Here is a 20806-nt window from a genome sequence, read left to right on the forward strand (position 1 = left end):
AGAGGGGACAACGGCAAGCCCCCGGTAGCCGGCACGACAGTTTGGGCTGCGAGCGAGGGAGGAGAGGCACCTGCTGCCTGCCGGGGGGATCCTGCCCTCGTCCTGCTCCCCTGGGCGCTGGCTGCACCCCCGGGAACAGCCGGGATGCGGGAGCTGCCCCTGCGGAGCTGCGCGCAGGATGCTGGGCTCCCGCGCTAAACAAACTGTTCACAACTCCCGTGCCTTTTGACGGGAGGTACGCTCTGTGCCCCAAGAAGGGCTTGGCAGAGAAGTTCGGGATCAGGGAATGGGATTAGGTTCTGCCGGGCAGGCACAGCGGGCTCACACGCGCTGGGGCCAGCAGCCCCATCTGCTCCCGCTCAGCCCGGGGAGAGGCGAGATGATTTCATCCAAGTGGAAGAAAGGAGGGTGGCGTGTGTCGCTCCCGGGAGAGAGGGGTGAGAGCAGCACGCTGCCGCCAGCTTCCCCGCAGAGTGCCGGGGCTTCCCTCGAGGCAGCAGGTGACAGCAGCAGGCACCTCGCTGCTGGTTTGGTGGGAAGGAGACGCCGAGGATCCTGCTGCTGCTGCTGTGTTCCTCCAAGCAGAAGAGATGGGGCAGCGCGGGCCGCGGCTCTGCGCTTGCTGGTGCGAGGCTCTCCCCTCGTTCCCCGTGGAGAGCTGTGTCTGGGGAAGGAGCTGAGCCGGAATCCAGCAGCTGGGCTCTGGGGCAGGGGGGTTTATGCTGTCTTGTGTGCAGGGGCTGCCTCACAGCTGGAGGGGTCACCCCGTGCCCGCTCCGTGCCAGACGGAATGGCCCGGGATGCTGCGGCTCCGAGGGAGAGGGAGGGAGGGAGGCAAACCCGGCTCAGCCCCGTGTTGTTGGGATAACCGAGGGGCTCCCTTCCCACTGCATCTTTTCTAAGAGAAACTCCCTGAAGTGTTGCATTTATTGGCAAACGCGTGAGAAAATCATTCTACCTGTTAGCAGGCTTTGGTTTCACCAGCTTGTTCCCTGGATATCAGATTTACTAACTTGGATGCACAGGCACGACACACAGCTAACAAGCCTCTGCCTTTCACCTGGATACCTGCAGAAGGGGAAGGAGGAAAAACCTCTTTAAGCAAGCCTGACTTGCAGCAGCACTTACACAAGTCAAATCCTGGAGTTTAGGTGAGAGGAAAAAAAAGTTTCATGTTTCCTCAAGCGTGGTGTCCCTACATCTCAGATTTCACTGTCCCAGCACGGCACAGCTCCACTCCTTTTGTAGAGCCTGGCCCTCAATGGTTATACCGAGTATTCAGGTTGGAATTTGGAGAGTACAACAATTAATCAAGCCCAAAAAGCATCTCGGTAGCAAGTTGTTTAACACAAGCCACTGGATCTCCAATAAAAACTTCCAATTTCTAATTAAAAAAAAAAGGACAAAGTATTCCCGATGTCTCAGTCAGTTCAAATTACTTTATTCTGATACCGGAGGAAATAGCAGCAATTTGGTTTTTTGTCAGTAGTTCTAAGATGAAATTTACATCCAAAACATTAAATTCTCCATCCTCAGAGTCAACTATTTATGTCCACAATAATCCCCTATTTCTACCACAAATAGCAGCCAATAGAATAAACTCCGTGTGTTTGGGGCCATGTTCATGAAAAGCCCCAGCTCTTCAGGCGGTGAGGTTGTAAATCCACGATTTCCAGTATCCAAGCCCCGGATGAAGACAGAGTGCCTGGTACATCTGAAATTGTGCCCAATCCTGTGAAGAGTAAGACCAGTAGAAGATGATTCCATGTCTGTTTTAGCAGGGAACTGAACCCGAAGCTGATCCTCAACCCTAACTTCTACCCGTGAGTAGCCATAACTTTGGCTGAGGCGGCAAAATGTCTCCTAAAACAAACTAAATAACTAAGCTGCCAGGTGGAAATATTAGGAAGAAAGCAAAATATTAAAATTCCCCAGGGATTGATTGATTCAGAAGCATGCCTAAATAAGTTTTCTTTTCCTTCCTTTGAGCGCCAAGGAGTGGAAAACGCATGACCGGCCAGGGCTCCCGGAACCGCGTGTGCCGTCTGCTGGCAGAGAGGTCTCGTTTTGGTTTTAATTGTCCCTACAGAGCAGGGAAAGCTTCTGCAGAGAGGCTTTAACACAGCATCTCTGCCGCCCACTGATTCCCGGGATCTTGCTAACTGGCTTTGTTCGCCCTGCGGAGCCCGGCTGCGCTCCCGGCCGGAGCGCGGAGCTATGCAGGCAATGTCACTTGGTTAAAGCCAGCATTTCCCCACTGCCGAGCGAGGACAAGGCCGGCCTTTATTGGCTGCACAACAAGATAACGGGCTTAATCTTCCCGGTAACACGTGAGTTTCCTTGTATCACTTTAATCTGCGAGACACTGGGGCCGAGTGTCCCGTCACACGCCGGTTTCACCGCCGTGTCAGCCGGCGACTGCCCGGCTCAATGATGGATTGTTGGCTGGCTCCTAACAACAGGCAAGATGGTGAATGCCCCGGGGTGACAGACAGTGTGCAATGGGAACGGCCGCAAATCTGATGGCCCGGTTCAAGTTCACCTGACAAAGCTGGAGCAGTCTGCGAGCAGCGCTCGGGAAAGGATTATTCACACTGGCATTATATTTTTGAATGCATTTTTCTCCCCGCGCAGCTGCGCAGCTCCCCAAGACTGAAGGTTTATGCACCATAATAAAGAGATTTAATTTTTTTTTTCCCCCCCCTCTTCCTTCTCCCCCTTTACACCTAGTTGTAATCAGTTGGCCCAGGGATAGGGCATCTTTCCAAACAACTCGGCACGAACATCACCTAGAAAACAATAGCATTGCTAAAACGCTGGGACAAAAGCCTAAAAACCTCTGCTGGCTGCAGAAACAAAAGGGGACGGTTTTGTTAAAGCAAAGTCTGTTAGGGACTCATCTTTTTGTGGAACTTGGATGCTGTGCCTCCTCCCTCACCGAGAAAATCTCCCCAAAGAAATGATCCCGGCGCTCGGGGGCAGCGGGACGTCGGGGCTTTGGGGGGGAAGAGGAGAATGGGAAATGAAGGCAGCTTTTCACTGCCTTGCTGGACAAGCTGCTCCCAAAGAAGTGTGGGGTAAAACAGTGCCCAGCTCACGGGTCCTTCTGTGGACTGACCTGTGCCAGCCTAGGCCAGCAGCTCCGCCGAGGGCCTTGTCAAGGACAGGCAGCTGCAGATCTCGTTGCACTCCACGTGTTGATCATTAAAAAAGTAGTAAATTCCTTTCTTCCCGAAGTTGGAGCGTGAGTGTTTGCTATTGAGGGAGTGAATCTGGGGGTCTGTGAGGTAGATGAGGCCTTTCCCGTTACCTGTCACCCAACCTGTGGAAGAAATGGAACATGTTGGTATCTTGTTTATCTTGATAAACACCACCACAGCCTTTGTATTAGCATGCTCAGGACTCTCTGCCTGGCATGGCCCTTTCTCTCTTCACGTCACCTGAGTGATTCCCAGTGTCCACCTATGGCAGCAAAAGCAGAGCCCTGTGAGACACACGAAGAATTTTAACCCAGTGAATACCCCAAAGACACCTGTGGGCCAGAAGCTGAGTGTGAGAGGCACAAACACCGCTGTCATACACACCCTGAAGGTCGACGACCACGTCAGTTCCCTTGGAGAACTCGTAGCAGAAGTGGCCGTAAGCCAGACCGTACTCCGTGGCTTTGTACTCGTTCTTCACCACCTTGGTGTTGTTGGAGAGCTTCACAAACTCCCCCAGGATGTAGGGCTCCACACTCACACACCCTTTTATAGTTCTGTCTTCCAGAATCTGAAAGGAGACAGCCCAGCTGCTGCAATTATTGACCCAAGACACCCTTCCCTGTCAGGTCCTCGGGATTGCTTACCAGGCAGCTCTTACCAGCAGTACTGCAGAGGGGATGTAAAAGATTTGGGTAGGGACCTTCTGCTCATACAGCCTCTTGTTGAACTCTGTCACGTAGTACTGGGCGGTCATTTGTCGCTCCACGTCACTGAAATGATGGAGGAGTCCTTTCTCCTCCTTATATTCCTTCCCAACATACCTGAGCAAGAGGAGAAGATGTTTGTTCTGGGTGCTGTGACACAGAAACATCACTGCAAAGCAGAACTTGTCAGAAGCAAGTCCACCTGTGGGTGGTGCATTTGAAGTGGCTGCGATTAAAACTGGGTGGAATTCTTTTCTTTTCTGTCTCACAGAGGTGAAAAATTATCCATCAAATCCTGGGATGGGAGTCTGACTCAGAGACATTAAAATGTTGTTCTCCATCCATAATAATTCATAAGCTACTCCTAGTAATGATCTGAACTCTACCATGAGCTGTTAGAAGACAACAGTAAAGCAGCTTTTCCTTCCTGGAAATTAAAAGCTAGAGCTACACGGAGCGGTGGGAAAGATTGCCAAAATGTCCAACACATTTGGGAAAGCCACAAAACACTCCTGCTACAGCAAATCTTCCCAGGCAGTTATTATCCACATTTACCAATAAGCAGCACGGATGAACACTTTGTTTCAGAAATCTGCTGGGTCCATACCTTCCCAGGCTTTCTTCCTGGTGCAGGAAGTGTATCCAAAAGGCACTTCTCTGCTTGCCCTCCTTGGCCACGTTCAGGTAGTCCCCAATGAACACAGCTGTCTCCTGGCCTGTCCACAGCCCCGATTTCTTGGAGTATTTCAGAAGAAGAGCAGCTACAGAAAAAGAAAACACCACAGATAAAAGGGAGAAATGCACAGGATTGCTCTGAGCCTGTGCTGAGGACTGGCTGTTAATTACGATTAACTTAATGATCATTATCTTAAACAGTTTTCAGGGATGGCATGTGGAATCTAAACTCAAGTAACGGGGTAAAAAGCAATAAAAAATTTTAAAAAATGCTGACTGAAATGTTGTGTTAAAAAGCCCAAGTCAAGCTTGTTCTCTGTGGAGGCACAGGTTGCTGTGTGGGAACTCACAGTAGGCTTTGTGAAGCTCTTTGCTCCTAAAGATCCCAGTAGGCATCAGTCTCTGCACAAGCCAGTCATGCTCCACCCCTGCCAGAAGCTGCCTGTAATCATCATCCCTGAGAATCCGAGCGTCCAGGATCTCTTCCTTCACTCTCCCAGGCGTGAAGGCAAAGCCTCTTCCCCTGGGGACTGAACCTGCAGGGGAGCTCGTGGCCACTGGTGCTGATTTGATCCAGGAGCTCAGAGAGGAGCTGGACTGTCCCTTGCTGCCCGCCACATCCCGAGACTTCTCTTCACCCTCCTCTGTAGTGGCACAGTCAAAGTGCTTGGCTGTGGATATCTTTCCCAGGGAGGGCGAAGCTGTTGGCACGCTGGGAGTTGCTTCATGCTTTGGAGCCAGTGCTGTGGGATAATCCTTTACCAAGTCTCCCGTGCTGATGTGCTCAAATTCGGTGTCATCTTCCGTTTCTGCCTGGGTGTCAACTTCAGGCACCTGGAGAGATCTGCTCCCCAGCAGGGCAGATTTCCCCACCCAGCCAGGCACAGAGGAGTCACGACCAGTTTTTGGTCCAGTGTTTGTTGATGGTGCAGAAGTGCCCCTGTCCTCGGTGGGCTGTGCCTCCAGCGAGGGATCCTCGGTGCTCTCTGCAGGTTCTCCCGGGTGGAGCCACTCCAAGCGAGCGATGCTTCCCTCCCTGCTGCTGTCCTTGGTCCTGCAGCTCAGCTCTGCACGGGAAAAGGACTTCTCCTCCTCCTCCTGCCCTGTAGGAAGAGAGCAGGACATGGAGAGGGAAGGAAACTCATCATTCAAGCCCTCTGCTTTCTTTTCTGAAGAGCTCCTTCCACGGTATCTTCCCTCCCGCTGCTCTTCTCGGCAGAGAGGCTCCATCTCCACCATCCTCCCTGCTGGAGGGAGGGATTCCTCTAAGGAATGCTGAGGAGACGCCCCAGAGGCACGGAGGGGCTCCCGAGGAGCAGGATGCCAGGCTCTGGTAGGCAAGGAGCACAGGGGCGTTTCCTGGCTGCTTCCATCGGGTTCTGTGGTGCAGCACTGCTCCTCCACCGAGCCCTTGTCCCCTTGCTGCCCATCCTTGAGGGACTCTCTGCTGCCATTACAGCCCAGCTCCTCCCAGCTGGAAGAGTAACTGGATTTGGACAGCTTGCACCAAGAGTTCTCAGAAGTAGTGCTTTGGCTCCTGTCTTGCCCTCTGCTGAAAACATCTTTTTTGTTGTTTATTTCAATTTCTAATGGCTCCATCTCTTCTTCGAAGGAAATTTTCATCACACCAGAGCCAATGTCTTGATTTCTTTGGCCATTGAGTCCCCCCGAGCTGCTTCCTGCTGCTGGTGAGTCCAAGATTTTCACAGCACCACTCCTCTGGTGAACTGTGTCTTCAGCAGTACACACAGTGTCCATGGTTTTGGTCTCTGTTCTTAGGGTTGTGATACAAGCTCCCACCTGGATCTCTCCCAGCGTGCTTTTATGAATCCTGCAAGTTTTTTCAAACACTTGGCACACTGACAGGTGGTGCTGGGAATGCTTGGCCAGGATTTTCTCAAAGCTGGCCTTCCCTTGCAGGACAGGTTTTTGTACCGAGCCTTTATAACTGTCTGGGACGTAAGACCTGGCGTCGGAATTCGGGAAGCCTCCCACCCTCAGGCGCCGCTTCACGGCTGCAATCAGAGACATGATCTCCTTGGCAAGCATCCCCTTATCCTCCTCCTCTGGGGAGGAGGTGCTGTAGGAGTGCAGCTTTGCCAGGGCTTCCCTGCACAGCTGGGTGACCTGACGGAGCTGCTGGCTCTCCCCGTGGAGCCAGCGGTGCACGGTGGCGAGGCAGAAGGCGGCTTTGATGAAACTGTGCAGCTCCTGCCTGCTGGTGATGGCACTCTGCTCCTCCTTGGTGAGGAGCCCCACCTCAAAGGATTCCTTGGCTTCAGACAAGTAGAGCTCTCTCTTTCCCGGGGGACAGTCCTTGGAGTGGCTGTAGGCCAGCAGACACATCCCACGGATGTTCTGGGAGGGGACCAAAGAGGAATGAGGGAATTAAAACCACGTTTCTTTCCCTTACACAATTTGAAGAAAAGTGTGGCTCTAACTGTCTGCTGCTGTGATTCCTGGAGGAAATAAACTTTCTCTTTTTTTTTAATCCTTTGAAATCCAGCTGTAGCTCTAGGAGAAGCAGCACTCCCAGGGCTCAAAAGCCCACCCTCACTCTGTGGATAGCTTTCCTGCAACGTATACCCTGTGTATATGTTGAAAGCCACGCCAGAGCCAAATTTGGCAGCCTGGGCTCCTCCCCTGCACGAATCCCACTTCCAGAGGGAGGAGTAGCACTCACCACGGCCGTGAGGACAAACAGGGGGGTGTACTGGCTGTAGGCAGCTGCCAGCCTGCAGGCCTCGGCCGCCGACAACAAGCGGTGGTTGAACTCCTGCAGGAGGCTCTGATGGAAGGAAAAAAACCCCAAACATAAGGAAAAAAACCTCAACTCAAGGACTTTATTTCCAAATATATGGTGCCTGGTAGGCAGGGACAATCATATCTTAAACAAGAGCCTGGTCTGTTTCTGCAGGACCCTTTTTGCTAAGGTTTACCACGGGTACGTCACTTTTGACTCCATAAATATTCTAAATATATACATCTATAACATACCCTTAATGTGTTCTTTTTCCTGGCATTCTCCCATCTAGCTGCTACTGAGCTTTTTCACTGGGAGCCATGGAAGTTCCTGCAGCCCTCTCAGCACGTGTGGGTGAATTTGAGAGCACGTGAAGAACCCACACACACACAAAGCCCAAACCAAGCCTCACCAGGTCAATGTCAGCATTGCTTTTGAAGCGTGCATAATCCTGCTCGTTCATGGAAGCAAAGATGTCTGCCATAATACCCAAGGATGTGGCAATTCCCTGAAAGAGAAATTAAAGATTTTCACAGTGGGTTTTTTTCCTCTCCCCTGCATTTTGAATTTTACTGCTCTGCTCTGTAGGACATGCCAGAGATACAAGCAAACAAACACACAAACAAGATCCAAAGAGCAGCATGGCTAAGAAATCCAGAGATGTCATCTTGGCATGGTTTTATTAATTCCACTTGCAGCAAGTGCAGTAATCTGGAAGACCTGATGCCACCTAAGGACCTGCTTGGCCAAATAATTGAGAAACCCAGGTATACTTTCACAAAATTCACTGCAGAATCCCCTGGTGCCGCTGAAATGGAGAACACAGAAACATTCTTGAGGTCAAGCTTTAAGACATGGCAGACAAGGGGTGACAAGGTCTGGGCTTGTGGGATATCTTGTGCTGGGGTCCAATTACAAACCCTCCCCAGGCATCACCCCAGGACTCGCCAGGCTTAGGCTTAGCTCACATTCCTGTTTAGCTACGGACACATGGTGTGAGTGCTGCTCCATCTCCAGAGGGAGGAGGAGGGCTGCCCAGCCTCACAAAGGTGCCAGGGGCAGGCAGGGTGGCTGTGTGAGGTGCTCAGGTCCTGCAGGGCCAGGGGAATCCATCACAGATTTTTTTTCCCCCCACCACAGATGTGCTTGGGGGAAAAAAAAAATCTCTCTAATCCTAAGAAATAGCTAAAATCTGTGGCTGCTGTCTGGAATTAAGCTGGCCTTGCTGGAGGCACCAGAGGCATCCCCAGGGGCTGGTGTCACTTGAGATGGCTGTGCTCCATGAGGAGCACTGTCTTCATCCCCCTGCAGGGAAAGCACATGGAAACAACGCGGAATACAGACTTTGTGCTGCCTGTTAACCCCGGCTCAGGTGTGTCACCGAAGGAAACAAGAGCTCAGCTGGTTACTGGGGCTGGCAGGGAGATGCAGAGAGGAAAGAAAGGAGATGTTACCTTTTTGTCTGGCTGAGGAAGTTGGAAGTATCCCACGATTGAAGCCCAGACCAGCTCTGCTGCCTCGTACCACATCCCTGAAATAAACCAGAAGACAGGCACTGAGCAGGGGACGGCCAGGGATGCCTTTCCACAGCTTATGTCACACCTCAGGTCCTCAGAACAGGATAAAACCATGCCATGGCATGTTCTGCTTCAGTGACTCTGACCATTTATGAGTTTCCTTCAGCTTCTGGCTGTGCACAAACACCCGTTTTGTCCCCATAAAAGACTTCAGCTCCACAGTCATGGAAGGTTTGGTGCCCCAAACCAAAAGCACAGAATGAAGGCTGTTGCCTCAAGTGCCAAACCCTGAACACAAAAGCCCATCCTGCTGAAAATCAGGGATTTTCCTGTCTTGAGAGAGGACATTGGTGGGATGTCCCTGTGATAAAACTTTGGGAAGAGCGAATTTGGGACAAACACGGAGCTGCGCAGGGAAAAAGGGAACATTTCAGGTTGTTCCTTGGCTTCAGGTGAGATCAGCAATAAAATGATAACTCCTGCAAAATGCTTGCTTGGCACACGGCTCCAGTGTGCAACCCCTCATCCTCTGTGCCTGTTTTATGGGCACAGCCTGTTCACCACCAGCCAAAAATCTGACGTGTGCCCAGAGGAACATTTTAAAGGGGAAAACAAACAGGGGGCAACCTTGAGTGGGAGCTTTCAGAAGAGAGCCTTACCAAGCTTTTGCAGGATCTGTCCCCTGATTTGCAGGCAGACTGCCTGAACAAGAACCCGACCGCTCTCCTCGGCGTACCGCCAGGTTCCTGCAGGAGGGGTGGGAAAACTCGGCATAGAATGAAAAATATTCCTGTCTTTCTCAGCCTCCAAGGGTTACCTGAATCCCAGCAAGCTGCCAGGATTCTCCTCCTTGCACGGGGGCCCTTTCCCTGTGAGAATCTCAGCTTCCCAGGGGAAGCAGACCGACAGAACCCTGAAAACTGCTTCAATTTTCACAGTCGTGCAGCAGCCTGAACATACCCACTAAAGAAACCCTGAAGAAAGGAAAATAAAACATAAAGAATAAAGTATTTATTTGGTCTGTGAGATCAGGCTGAACATTACCCCAGCAATCTGGATTTTTGAGGGGATAGAGTTGCCTGAGTTTCCTACGTCACCCAGGTCCTTGAAATTGCTCCACAGGTTAAACTTCTCCATTCAGGATATTTTCCCACCCAAGTGAAGGTATACAAAGACAAATTACAGAAATTTCAAGAATAAAGTAATGCTCCCACATTTTAGGAGGGAATGAAGGAAGGAGAGATGTGATGTAAGGAGTCATTACTGGGGTTGGTTTTGGCTGGGGTAACTGCTAAAATTTGGATCAAAAATCGCCGCAAAATTGCAAGTATGAAATTGGAAAATAAATTTACACATACCCGTTGCTCCGTTGTCATTAATCAGGCTGCTCAGGATATATTCAGCTTTTAAAAGTTTACCTGATTGAAAACCAAAGGGGAAAAAAAAAAATAAAAAGACAGGAGATGAATGTAAAAATGTATTGTGGCATGAGGTGAATAAAAACACTCATCAGGAATCACCTGCACATAGAACTGCTGCTGTCCACAGCCAGAAATGCAGGTGCATGTGGTTGCACAGTAACATGAAATTCTGAATGCATCTTTTTTATTTCACACGTCATACACTCCTGGAAGATTGTTGGGATTCCCAGCTCTTATTCCCACCCCTCAGAAGAAAGTAGTCTAGCCTGCTTCCTTCTGCTTCCTTCAGCAGCAATGCTGCTGGATCCTGTCCCAAGGAAACATAGGCTTTGGAAACCCATTTAGGTCTCTCCATGGAAAGCACAGCCACAGGAATGTGTGTTAAAAACCCTTCAGGTGCTGTCCATGCTACAGGAATGATGGAATTTTACTTTTTCATCCCGGAGGAGCTGCAACCTGCATTGTTGGCATAGTCAAGTGGCCCCACCGAAAAATAAAAAGCAGCTGGGACAGTGCGGAGAAAATGCCAGGATTCCAATTTCCTTTTCTCAATCCCTTGCTCGGGAGCACAGCAATTCAGATCGCCCCGTTTGAAACCAGCAGGGAAGACTTGTTAAGGAACAAAAGCCCCAATTAGTATTTCCCACACCCTTTCACCACTTTCTCTCCCTCCTTTGCCTCCGAAACCCTTTGTGCCACCGAGAGGAGCCGGGCAGGGCTCAAGGGGGGAGCCGGCAGCGGGAAGCTCGCTCGCAGGGGTGGCACCGCCAGCGTGTCACCGCCGGCTAGGGGACACTCCGAGCGTGCCCTGCCGAGTGAAAAAGCTGGGAAGAGCCGTACCTGAGTTGGCGGCGAGGCGAGCCTGGCGGATGAGCAGCTGCGGGCTGATGGGAGCGCCGGGATGCAGGCGGTGCAGCCCCTTGGCCAGCCGCAGGAGCCGGCTGGAGGCGTCCAGCCAGTACAGGAAGCGGTCCAGCAGGAACACCACGGCCGTGGCAGTGCTGCTGTCCCTCACCAGGATGGAGGCCTTCAGATAAGCCTGGGGAAAAAAATAAAAAATATAAATAAATCCCCCCGAAAAAATCCACAGGCAGCCTGAGGAGCGCTGGAAAATGTTCAGCTTCACCAGCTCTGCTCCTCACCCCATTTTCGTGTTTGAGATGGTGCCAGCTGTTCGAGGTTTTTTTTTTTTTTTTAAGATGTTATTCTGTTTGAGTTGTAGGTGTAATTCTAGATTTTTTTTTTTTTTTAATTGCCTGATATTTGGAACTGCAGAATTTGGTGGGCTGCTGATGGATTTAATGGATGCCTAGCAGCAATTAGGGGGAAAGGGTGCGGGTGAGACTGGGAAGTGGTCACTGTGGCCATCGTCCCATTTGGAGCTCAGGCCACCCACTCCTCTGTACCCCACAAACAGGCCGGGAATCCAATGTTTTCCCCCTGCAGGCCATCCTTAGCGACTACTTATGAGCTCTCCCGGGTGCCCACAGCAGCACCCACACGGGGAATTGTCAGAATTCCTGAGATCCCTGCCCTTAGCAGGACGGGAGGCCAGCAAAGGGACACACACAGCCTCATCACAGGTGCTGAAGTCCCACGTGGACCCGGGGACATTTGCCAAAAGCCTGTCACTTCCCATGCTGGGCATGGCCTGCTATGGGCATGGCACTTCGTACACATTTTTTTTTTCCTCTTTTTTTTTTTTTTTTCTCCCTCTTTCCCCATCCTCGTTGGATTTTCTAAGAGGATGGCACTTGAAAAGGATTCCTGAAGCTCCGGCAGGCACAACTCCGCCTGTGCCGGCCAACAATGGAGGAATCCCCCTCTCCAAGCACCTGTAAACTGACACTGCGAACCAGCCATTCCAAATGCTCATCAACAGGCCATATATTTAAGCGCAGAGCATCGCCTAATCTATTTTTTTTTTCCCCCTCCCCTTCTTCCTTTAATAGATCGGAGCACAAAAGCCTGAGAGAGGGTGACCTACCAAACAAAAGGGCCTTTGAGTTCCTAGGAAAAGTAGACTTGGAGGAGGATGGAAGGAATCCAAGTGGCCCTATTATTTCCACTTGCACTAATTAGACATTTTTCTGTCAGCTATTGAGCACTGCTGAGAGGCCAAACTCACTGAATTCATTTCTAAAGTGTTTACAGAAGTTTGCATCTGTTTGTGTCTCTTCAGGAGGAAAATAAGCACTTCAATAGCATTGTGGAAAATCTAAACGAAGCATCCTATTCTGAAGGGCTTGGCAGTCTTGCAGCTGCATAATTTAACTCCCCGCTCAATGCCGAAACCTCTTGTGTCCCTCTCCAAACCCAAATGGACACAAAATGTAGAAAAGTCAAGCCAGGGGGAGAAACGGGGCTATTTTATTTTTTTTTCCCCCCCCCTTTTTTGGGAGGCATGCTGTGTGGCACACATCGCCACGGCTCCGTGTCAGCCTTGGCGGGGGACACGGAGAAATGAACACCCGCTCCTTTCATTCCCTGCCAGCTCGTGTGGCTGGGGAATTCCTCAGCACCCCCAGGGCACAGGGAGCCCTCCCGGGATGAGCCGGGCTCCCAGAGCCTGGGAAAGCCGCGGTGCCTCAGCCTGCCCCATCCCAGGCAGATTTACTCACTTTCCCTGCCGCTTCCGAGGGAGAGGGAGAGGGGGACGGAGCGAGGTGGGCGCGCACTTTGTTTTCACATCTGTGCCCGCGACGTGAAATGGATCTGCCTAATTGAGTTTACGGCACAAAGGGAAGCTCGGGAAGTGGAATCAGGTGGCGGGGGAATTAAATTTGCTCCGGATTTCTATACACGGAGCACCGGGGGAGATGCAAAGCAGCCCTTGGGCCAGCGGGGTTTTCTCCGAGCGGCAGGGAGGGTGCGCGCCCCGCTCCTCCCGAAATTCGGGTCCCGGCTTTGGGTTCAAAGCCACGACGCCTCCTCCGCCTTGACAATGGGGGCCGCTCCCGAGAGAGGGGAGAAGCTCAGAACCGGGGCCATCTGGCACTAGGACGGGCAGGAAAGCGTCAAAGGGAAATTATTGGTGCATAGTAAATGAGGATGAGGAGGAGGGGAAGGAAATAGGGGGAAATCTCTATGTGGCAGCTGATGGAAGAGGAATTACAAGGCCAAATAAATGAAATATTGATTTAATCCACTCTCTCGGCCCTCTTTATAAAGCCAAGATCCCAGAGGCAAGCCCTCCTCCACGGCCTGCGGGCTCAGGAGGATCCCCTTTGGAAAAACGCCTCTACAAACAGCGTGATTAAAAGCAGGGGAAAGAAAGATTTGATTTTCAGCCTCCCCACAGTTTTGTGGGTGCTCTGGACTCCTGTGTTTGCTGGCACCCACTCGTCCTAGTTTCACTTGTGCAAGTTTCACTTGAGCTTTAAAACCTTTCCAAAAAGCCACAAAACCGAGAGCGGCCGGCAAAGAATTTTCTAATTCCGTGCGTGAGGCGGGAGCTTCGGAGGCACACAGGCACTTCCAGGTGCTCCAGTCCTCTCCCAGGAGCTGCTCCTAGTTAGCACTCCACTGAACCCTAACAAATTGCCCGGTTTTCTTTCCCCTGTCAGATTAAACACAGAGCCAGGGCGGCGATGGATGGGGCTGGAGCCTTTCCCCCTCTTACCCCACGCGCCGCCGGCAAAGCCCGTCCTTCCCGAGAGTTCCCAGAGACCAAAGCTGCTGTCACCGAGCGGGACTTCTCTATCAGGCCCTGCCTTTCAGCTGGCAGTCAGAGCCCACTCCACAAGCAGCAGGGAATTCTGCCTCCCACCAGGCCGGGGATGGCGGGAGGAAGCGTGTCTGGAGGTGCAGGACGGACACGGGATGGTCGCGCTGCGGATGGATAAAAACCGAAGTGTCCAGGCAGCTCCTGCACACTTCCCTCTCGGCTCAGAGCTGATGAGAATTCTCCCTGTTAATTATCTCAGGTTATTCATCCTGCAGGCAGCGGAGAGCTGGGAATTCAGAGGCAGCAGCAGCGTTAGGTCCAATAGGGGCAGCTCAAATCACCTCAGACTGGGGCAGCTTTTACAGCCAAGCTTACCCTTGCTTCACCGAGTCCAAGGCTGGGAATAACTCCTGATTCCCTCAAGGAAAAAGAACAGCAGTATTTTGTGGTGAGGACAGAAGGAGAACTCCTAAAGTGCCCAGGAAGCTGCTGGAAGGGATGTTCCTGGGGGCCTTGGATCCAACAGGGCAGCAGGGATTTGGGGGACCGTGGTCACACGCAGGGCTCCTCTCTTGACTAGTACCAAAGATACAGAGGTGTCAATCGTTTTGTGGCCCTGGTTTGTCCTGGACCACTTATAAACTATTGTGGCACAGTAAAAGGAGATATTTTAATACTTCAATACAGCAAAACCAGAGACAGAACCCCCCTGAGGGAGCAACTGCAAGAGCATCATTAACATCTAAAAATATGAGAGACTCCTCCCAGAATCCGTGTCCTCAAAACATCGATCCACTTGAGGAAACACATTTAAAGTGGTAAATACTCCAGGAGGCTGCCTCTGGCAGGAGTAAATCCTACCCACGAGCAAAGTGAAGTGACAGCCCTACACAAACCCGGGATCCAGCTTCCCTTTTTAATTTTTTTTTTTCTTTTTTTGTGGTCCACAAAATTCCGGCTGGAATTCATCCCTCACACCACTCTCCGTCTCACTGGGATCACCCAAGAGGGGCTCTAAAGGAGGCAGGTAGCAAAAGGTCAGCCTCAGCTACCGAGATCCCAGGGCTACGATTTAGGGCTTGAATTCTCCTCTCACCACACCCACGGCTAGAAGGAGGAGAAAAGGAAATTCGGCTTCAGCTCTTTTTTCTGCTCCTGAGGCCCCGCACACACCTACAGCCAGGGCCACAGTCCCTTGGAATGGGCTCCCTAATGGCAATCCATCAGCACCTAATTAGCCAAGGGCTGCAGAGCCGTATTTCCCACTCCTTTCCATATTCCCGTTAAATCCCGGGAGACGCCGTGCCAGCAGGGCCAGGATCCGAGCTCCCCCATCCACAATGGATGGAGCCAGCCTGCCCAGGACCAGAGCAGCCTCACTCCTGGAGGCTTTTCCTGTTGTATTCCCATCGTACACATCCCAGCAGATCCTGCTCCATGAGCGGAGGCAGGAATTACTGATAGGTGTGATAAAAATGAAGCAAAGCCCCACATCATCACTACGGGTTTGCAAACGAAAAAACCCTTAAAATATTAATGTGGCACGAACCACCCCGCATGAGAACTACGTGCGTGCACGGAGTCATCCTTCAGCTGAAGCCACAGCAGGTTTTTTGGGATCAAAGCTTCCCTGGACATGGGCATGTTGCCCTCTATTGGCTGCTCGCCGAGCATTAGGCTAATTCCATCTCCTGGGAAAGCCGAGAGCTGCAGGAAGGGCACCCCTGGCAGCCTCCCTTTGGGATGTGCAGCCCCATCCCGAACCCCAGAGATCATGTGGTATTCAGAGAGGAAAAATAATCCCTCCTTCTTGATCCCTGCCAGCCAGGACGTACTGTGACAATTCTGACTTTGCTTTGCCTTGTTAAATAAAATAAAATCCCACTGTTTCCCCGTTTTGGCTTTGGATAGAGATGCTGCTATCACCCTTTGGGCCTTAGTGCAGCTTCCCACCACGGGGGCTTGGCTGGCTGGAACCTGCCGGGAAAACGGGGAAAACCTCAGCACGTTGAGCTTGTCACTGTGGTGGCCTTTGGGTGGTGAATCCCGGCAGAAAAAAAAAAAAAAAAAAAGTAAAATCCAAAGCAAACCCTGCACCTTCTCTGGGATGCAGAGAGGCGCTGAGCATCCCTCAGTAAAAGAGGAAGGAGAACGCTTGGAAAAGGTGGCTGTGCCTTCCCCATGAGCCGAGAAGGACGAGGCAAAGCCTTGAAGCCTCATCCTTAATCCTCTTACTCCCTGTGGCGGTCCCATGGAGCTGTTGAGCCCCCTCCCAGAGCGAGACATCCTCGGGAGAGCGGCGCTGCCTGCTGCAGCTCCGCCAGGGTGTTATGGAAATGAAGCGCCTTTCATTCCCGGCCCTCAAAGCGCTCCTTAAATGTAATGAATCACGGTTTATGAACTTATTCTGAGCATGGCAAATTAAAATAAACAGAGAGGGGGAAAAAAATTTTAAAGGGTTTTTTTTTTTTTCTTTTCTTTTTACGAACAATAAATCGATAAAGGCTAATTTTTTTTTTCTGTCCTTAGGGGAATTAAATTATCCTTCTGTCCCTCATGCCAAAAAAAAAATAAAAAGAAAAAAAAGTTGCTCGGACTTTTATCTTTCCTCATCACACTGTAATCACTTCTCTTCAGCCTCATTTCCCCCCCAGCTTTTTATTCAAAGAACTGAGGCAGCCTTTGCTCTGCCTTGAAATTTTATTTAAAATAAAAAAGAGGGGGGAGAAGGAATGGATGAAGGGGGGGAAGAAAAAAAATCCCTTTTCCTGACTAATACTAATAATACAGGTCAAAATGTCAGTCTATCTACAATTAAATGGAAAACAAAAAAGGTTTTCCCTTTTTCCCATGGTACAATGGCGCTGGAATATAAATTACCGACGAAGATGAAATAATACTTCAAAGCACATGGGCAAAGGCAGCACAACGTTTACAAAGTATTTTCCACCGCAGGATGAAACACTGGAGACAACGGCAGCCAATGGACTTCAGGGGGTGTGGGTGAATAGCCCAAAACTAGCACGGAGGAGGATTTGAGGTCCCTATAGTCCCTGACCCCACGATAGGCTTTGTTCAACAAGGGCAGCTGCAGTTATCAACAGATGTTTCAGCAATAAATAATTGGTATCATCCCAGAAAAGATCCACCTACCTGGGGAGAGGGCATAATGCGGCAAACGCTGCCCCACCATTAGAGCCGCATTAATCTCCCATCTAGCCAGGTCTCTCGGGGAGCTTGCTGCAGGTGCTTATCCCGGGAGGGAGCTCACAAACGCTCCCAAGTTACAGGGAGCCGAGCTGGGATTGTAAAGGAGGTCAACCTCTGCCATAAATTTCTGTCTGGGGCCACACACACCAAAGGGAGGGAGAAAACAAATAGCCCAGAGCTGCCGCTCCCCGGGGAAATGCAGGAGCCCCGCCAGGAGCTGGGGACGCTGGGGCTGCCACTTCCCAGCCCTGCAGTGCCTTTGCCGAGCTTCCCACTGCTCCACTGAGGAATCACAGCTGTTCCCAAAGGAAAGCTGCTGGCCTCACTGAGGCAGGGCTCCCCGGGGCAGGTGAGATCTCCTGGCCACCTCGGAGTTACCAACAGGCAGGAACGGGATGGAGTTGGCTTCAGACGCGGACCACGGGAATAAAAAAACACCCCCCCGCAAAATTCACAAAGCTCATCTTTATTCCTTTATTTAGCCCTTAGCCCAGGTATTGCATTTACCATGGAAAAAGGGTAAATCAGGAAAATCTGAAAAGCAAAAAGCAATCCACGTTTCTTGCCACCGCCTAATCTTTAAGCTCAAACTCATCACCTCGAGGGATGGGATCCCCAAGGACTTTTGGGATTCTGCAGCTCCTTACACAGGAGAAATCTCTCACAGGAGAAATCACATTGCCTATCCTGCCTAGGTTTTGGTCAGCTTTGGTCCTCAAAGGGATTCTGCCAGGTAATTTTACTGGAAGAAGAGCAGGGGAGGAACTGTGCAAGAGTGACCCTCATGACCTACCTGCAGAGCAGAATTAAACCAAGCACAGCATTCTTGTCAAATGGGTGAGTTGTTTTTTTTAAAAAAACTATGTGAACATTTGGCATTTTAGTGTTGTCACAATGCCAGGGAAGAGGGAAGCAACACCTCAGTGGAGACAGAACCAGAAGTGCCCTGTGAAACCCCCTGAGCAGCTCACCAGGACATTTTACACCCCAGCTGTGTGGAACTCCGTACCAGCAGGTCAGGGAGCCTGGCGCTGATCACATCTTGCAGGTTTGTTTTGTCTTCTGGGCCCAGCTCTTGTTTGTACTGCCACCTCTCCGGCACGAAGGGCCACTTCATTTCCTTTGCCTCCTCCAGCAGGCTCCTCAGCTCCTCGGGAAGCAGGGCTGAAAGGGTCAAAGAGCAGGTGAGGGTATTGCAGCAGGTTCAGCCGCAGCCCCTCCAAAAGGTTTCTCCCAGTTGCTCCCAAAGCTCTCAGCCTCGTGGGGAGGGCAGGAGAGCTGGCCTGCCATCCATTCCCCTTAGCTGCATTGCCCTCCAGGGAAATGGGAGCCTCCAGACATTAAAAGGGCTTTTAGCAGGAAGCTGGTGGCTGCCTGAGCGTGAAGAGGCAGGAGGGAACCTCTTCCGTGTGTCCCTCCCTGTCTGTCCCCTTTGCTCAGGTGACAGCAGCAGAGCCATCCTGGAAAGCCACTTCCAATGTGGGGGATAAGCCTTAGATGGCAACCAGACAGAAATCCAAAGGGTTGTAATGAACATTAAGCACAAAATCTTGGGCAGTTTGTCCTGCCCTGCTCCCTCTCCATACTGGTCCCGAGCCACTCCATCAGCTTTGGGTGGATCTCCAACCTGATCCAACTAAGGAAACAACTGCAAGGAGCACAGAGCCTGAGATTTGGGCTTGGATCTGCCCCTTCCTTCCAGCCACAGCCCAGGTTTCATTTTCCCTGCAGCAGGGGTGATGTGGGTGTGCTGGGCAGCCTCTCTGGCCAATAAAAGTGGATTAACAAAGATTATTGACCAGATGGGGTTAATGGTGATCATCAGCTGCAGATCTGGCCCCTTCTGGCCATTAATCCCCCAAAAAAAAGCCCGGCTCAGAGACCATCGCTGCTTTAACGAGGCAACGCAATAAATGCATTGCTACAGATTTTTAAATCAATCCTTTATGCAGGGACTGTAGAAAATTAACTTCATAAAAAGAATATTCCATGCTAGCACTGCAGCACATTCATAGGTGTGGTTTCCCTGGGAAGAAACAGGAAGTTGGACATTTAGGGCCCACCTCCAAAAAAGTCAGGTTTACAATGTTCCTGCTTTTTCCAGCCCACCTTTTCTCACTTGTTGCCATCCCAAGGAAACGTGGGGTTTGGAAACCTTCCCGTTACACACCCTGGCTCAAAGTAAAGCCCAATTTCCTTATCCTCCTGGTGCCTGAAGGGGCTCAGCCCTGAATGCCATGGCAAGGTGGCCAAGTGCCAGGGGAGAGGAATTCCTGCTGCCTCCCTCACACTGGAAAATCAGGAACATATCCACCTCAGCACGGAGATATTCACCTCATCACCAGGAACAAATTATTGTACAGAAGGACCTATCTCCCACGTAGAAGGGGAGACTGAACTGCCTGAGTCTTTTCCTAAGGAAGATCCAGCTCCAAGGACAAGAGCTTGCCCTGGCAACAGAGAGCTGTTCTCACTGCTGGCAATTTAAACTCATGACTTCACCAAGGCTGAGCGCTCACAGAAGTGGACTGGGATGATTTCTAGCCTAAAACAGAAATAAAGAAGAAATCCAGACCCACCCAAAGTGAGATAAAGATGTGCTCCTCCTCTCCCCGTGGTTTTTATGGATTCGGCTTCCAGTCCTTCCCGCTGCAGGTCCGAGGAAGCCGGGGGGAACAAAGGCAGCCCCGGGAGGAGAGGGGGGCGAGGAAAGCCCCTCGGCCCCTGCTCCGGGAGGGTCCCCCCGAAGCCGAGAGCCGGGCAGAGAGCCCCAGCAGTTATTAATGTCGCTGTCACCACCCCGCTGCTGGGTATTTTCCTCCCAGCTGATGGGAAAAGCCCGAGCAGCACTCGAGGCTCTGATGGCCCATTTCCTCAAGCAGTTTACCTGAAGGGCCGTGTCCAATCGGGTGATTATAAGGGCACTGATTCACCTTATCTGGAACTAAACTGATTATTTCTCATACTTTGTGGCATTTAATAGGAGAAAAGGAGGGAGGAGGATGAGGGAGGGGGAAAAAAAAGCTCTACCTGATTAGGAGTTCAAGAGCCTATTCTGCGGAGCCACAATAAAACCTAAAAGAATTTGCGACGAGGAAACAAAGTGCCCTTTGTTGGAAACAAAAGAAGAAGAGAGAAAAATCTTCCAGTATCCATAACAGAAACCTCCACGCCACCCCTCCAGCGCAAACAGACTTAGGTGCTTCAGGAAAAGGCAGCTGACCTCCCAGCAAGAACAAGGATGCTCGGAAAAACATATTCCCAACGGCTCGGCGCCCCGGGACGAACAAAGGGGTTTAAGGATCGCATTAACGTCGGGGCAGAGCCACTCAAGCACGGCGAGAACGAAACATTATTAACACCGGACCGGGGAACGGGCAGCGCCGCAGATGTGGCACGCAAAGGGAAACCTGCAGTGGGGAAATCATAAATCCTCCCTTCGCAGCCGCGCCAGAATTCCTTTCCTGGTTATTTATTCCAGACTTTAGCCAGCATGGATTTTCTTTTCAAGAGGGATATTGCAAAAAGTTTGGGTTTTTTTTTTTTTCTTTGTTTTTTCTTTTTTTAATTTTTTTTTTTCCACTTGGACACCACTTATAGGGGTCACGCACATTTTACAAGAAAAAGATTCGGGCAATGAGCTCTTTAATATATGAGGAGAAAGTG

General features: G+C 51.0%; 1 protein-coding gene across 3 annotated transcripts in view; it reads right to left on the bottom strand.

Moving 5' to 3' along the window:
- Positions 1 to 1430: 1430 nt before the first annotated feature.
- The window catches only part of ALPK1 (alpha kinase 1), a 30554-nt gene continuing 11178 nt past the window's right edge, over positions 1431 to 20806 (bottom strand). For all 3 annotated transcript variants that reach the window (XM_041396835.1, XM_041396834.1, XM_041396833.1), the window contains 13 exons: positions 18150 to 18304; positions 11104 to 11302; positions 10201 to 10260; positions 9502 to 9588; positions 8780 to 8856; positions 7738 to 7833; positions 7266 to 7370; positions 4933 to 6940; positions 4515 to 4668; positions 3862 to 4024; positions 3585 to 3771; positions 3119 to 3322; positions 1431 to 1732 (listed from right to left, as the gene is read on the bottom strand). In XM_041396835.1, the coding sequence (XP_041252769.1) occupies positions 3129 to 3322; positions 3585 to 3771; positions 3862 to 4024; positions 4515 to 4668; positions 4933 to 6940; positions 7266 to 7370; positions 7738 to 7833; positions 8780 to 8856; positions 9502 to 9588; positions 10201 to 10260; positions 11104 to 11302; positions 18150 to 18304 (3485 nt within the window). In that variant the 3' untranslated portion in view covers positions 1431 to 1732; positions 3119 to 3128. The remainder of the gene's footprint in view (positions 1733 to 3118; positions 3323 to 3584; positions 3772 to 3861; positions 4025 to 4514; positions 4669 to 4932; positions 6941 to 7265; positions 7371 to 7737; positions 7834 to 8779; positions 8857 to 9501; positions 9589 to 10200; positions 10261 to 11103; positions 11303 to 18149; positions 18305 to 20806) is intronic.

The sequence above is a fragment of the Onychostruthus taczanowskii genome, unplaced genomic scaffold (genome assembly GCF_017590055.1).
Source record: "Onychostruthus taczanowskii isolate IOZ18803 unplaced genomic scaffold, ASM1759005v1 scaffold131, whole genome shotgun sequence".
Classification (NCBI taxonomy): domain Eukaryota; kingdom Metazoa; phylum Chordata; class Aves; order Passeriformes; family Passeridae; genus Onychostruthus; species Onychostruthus taczanowskii.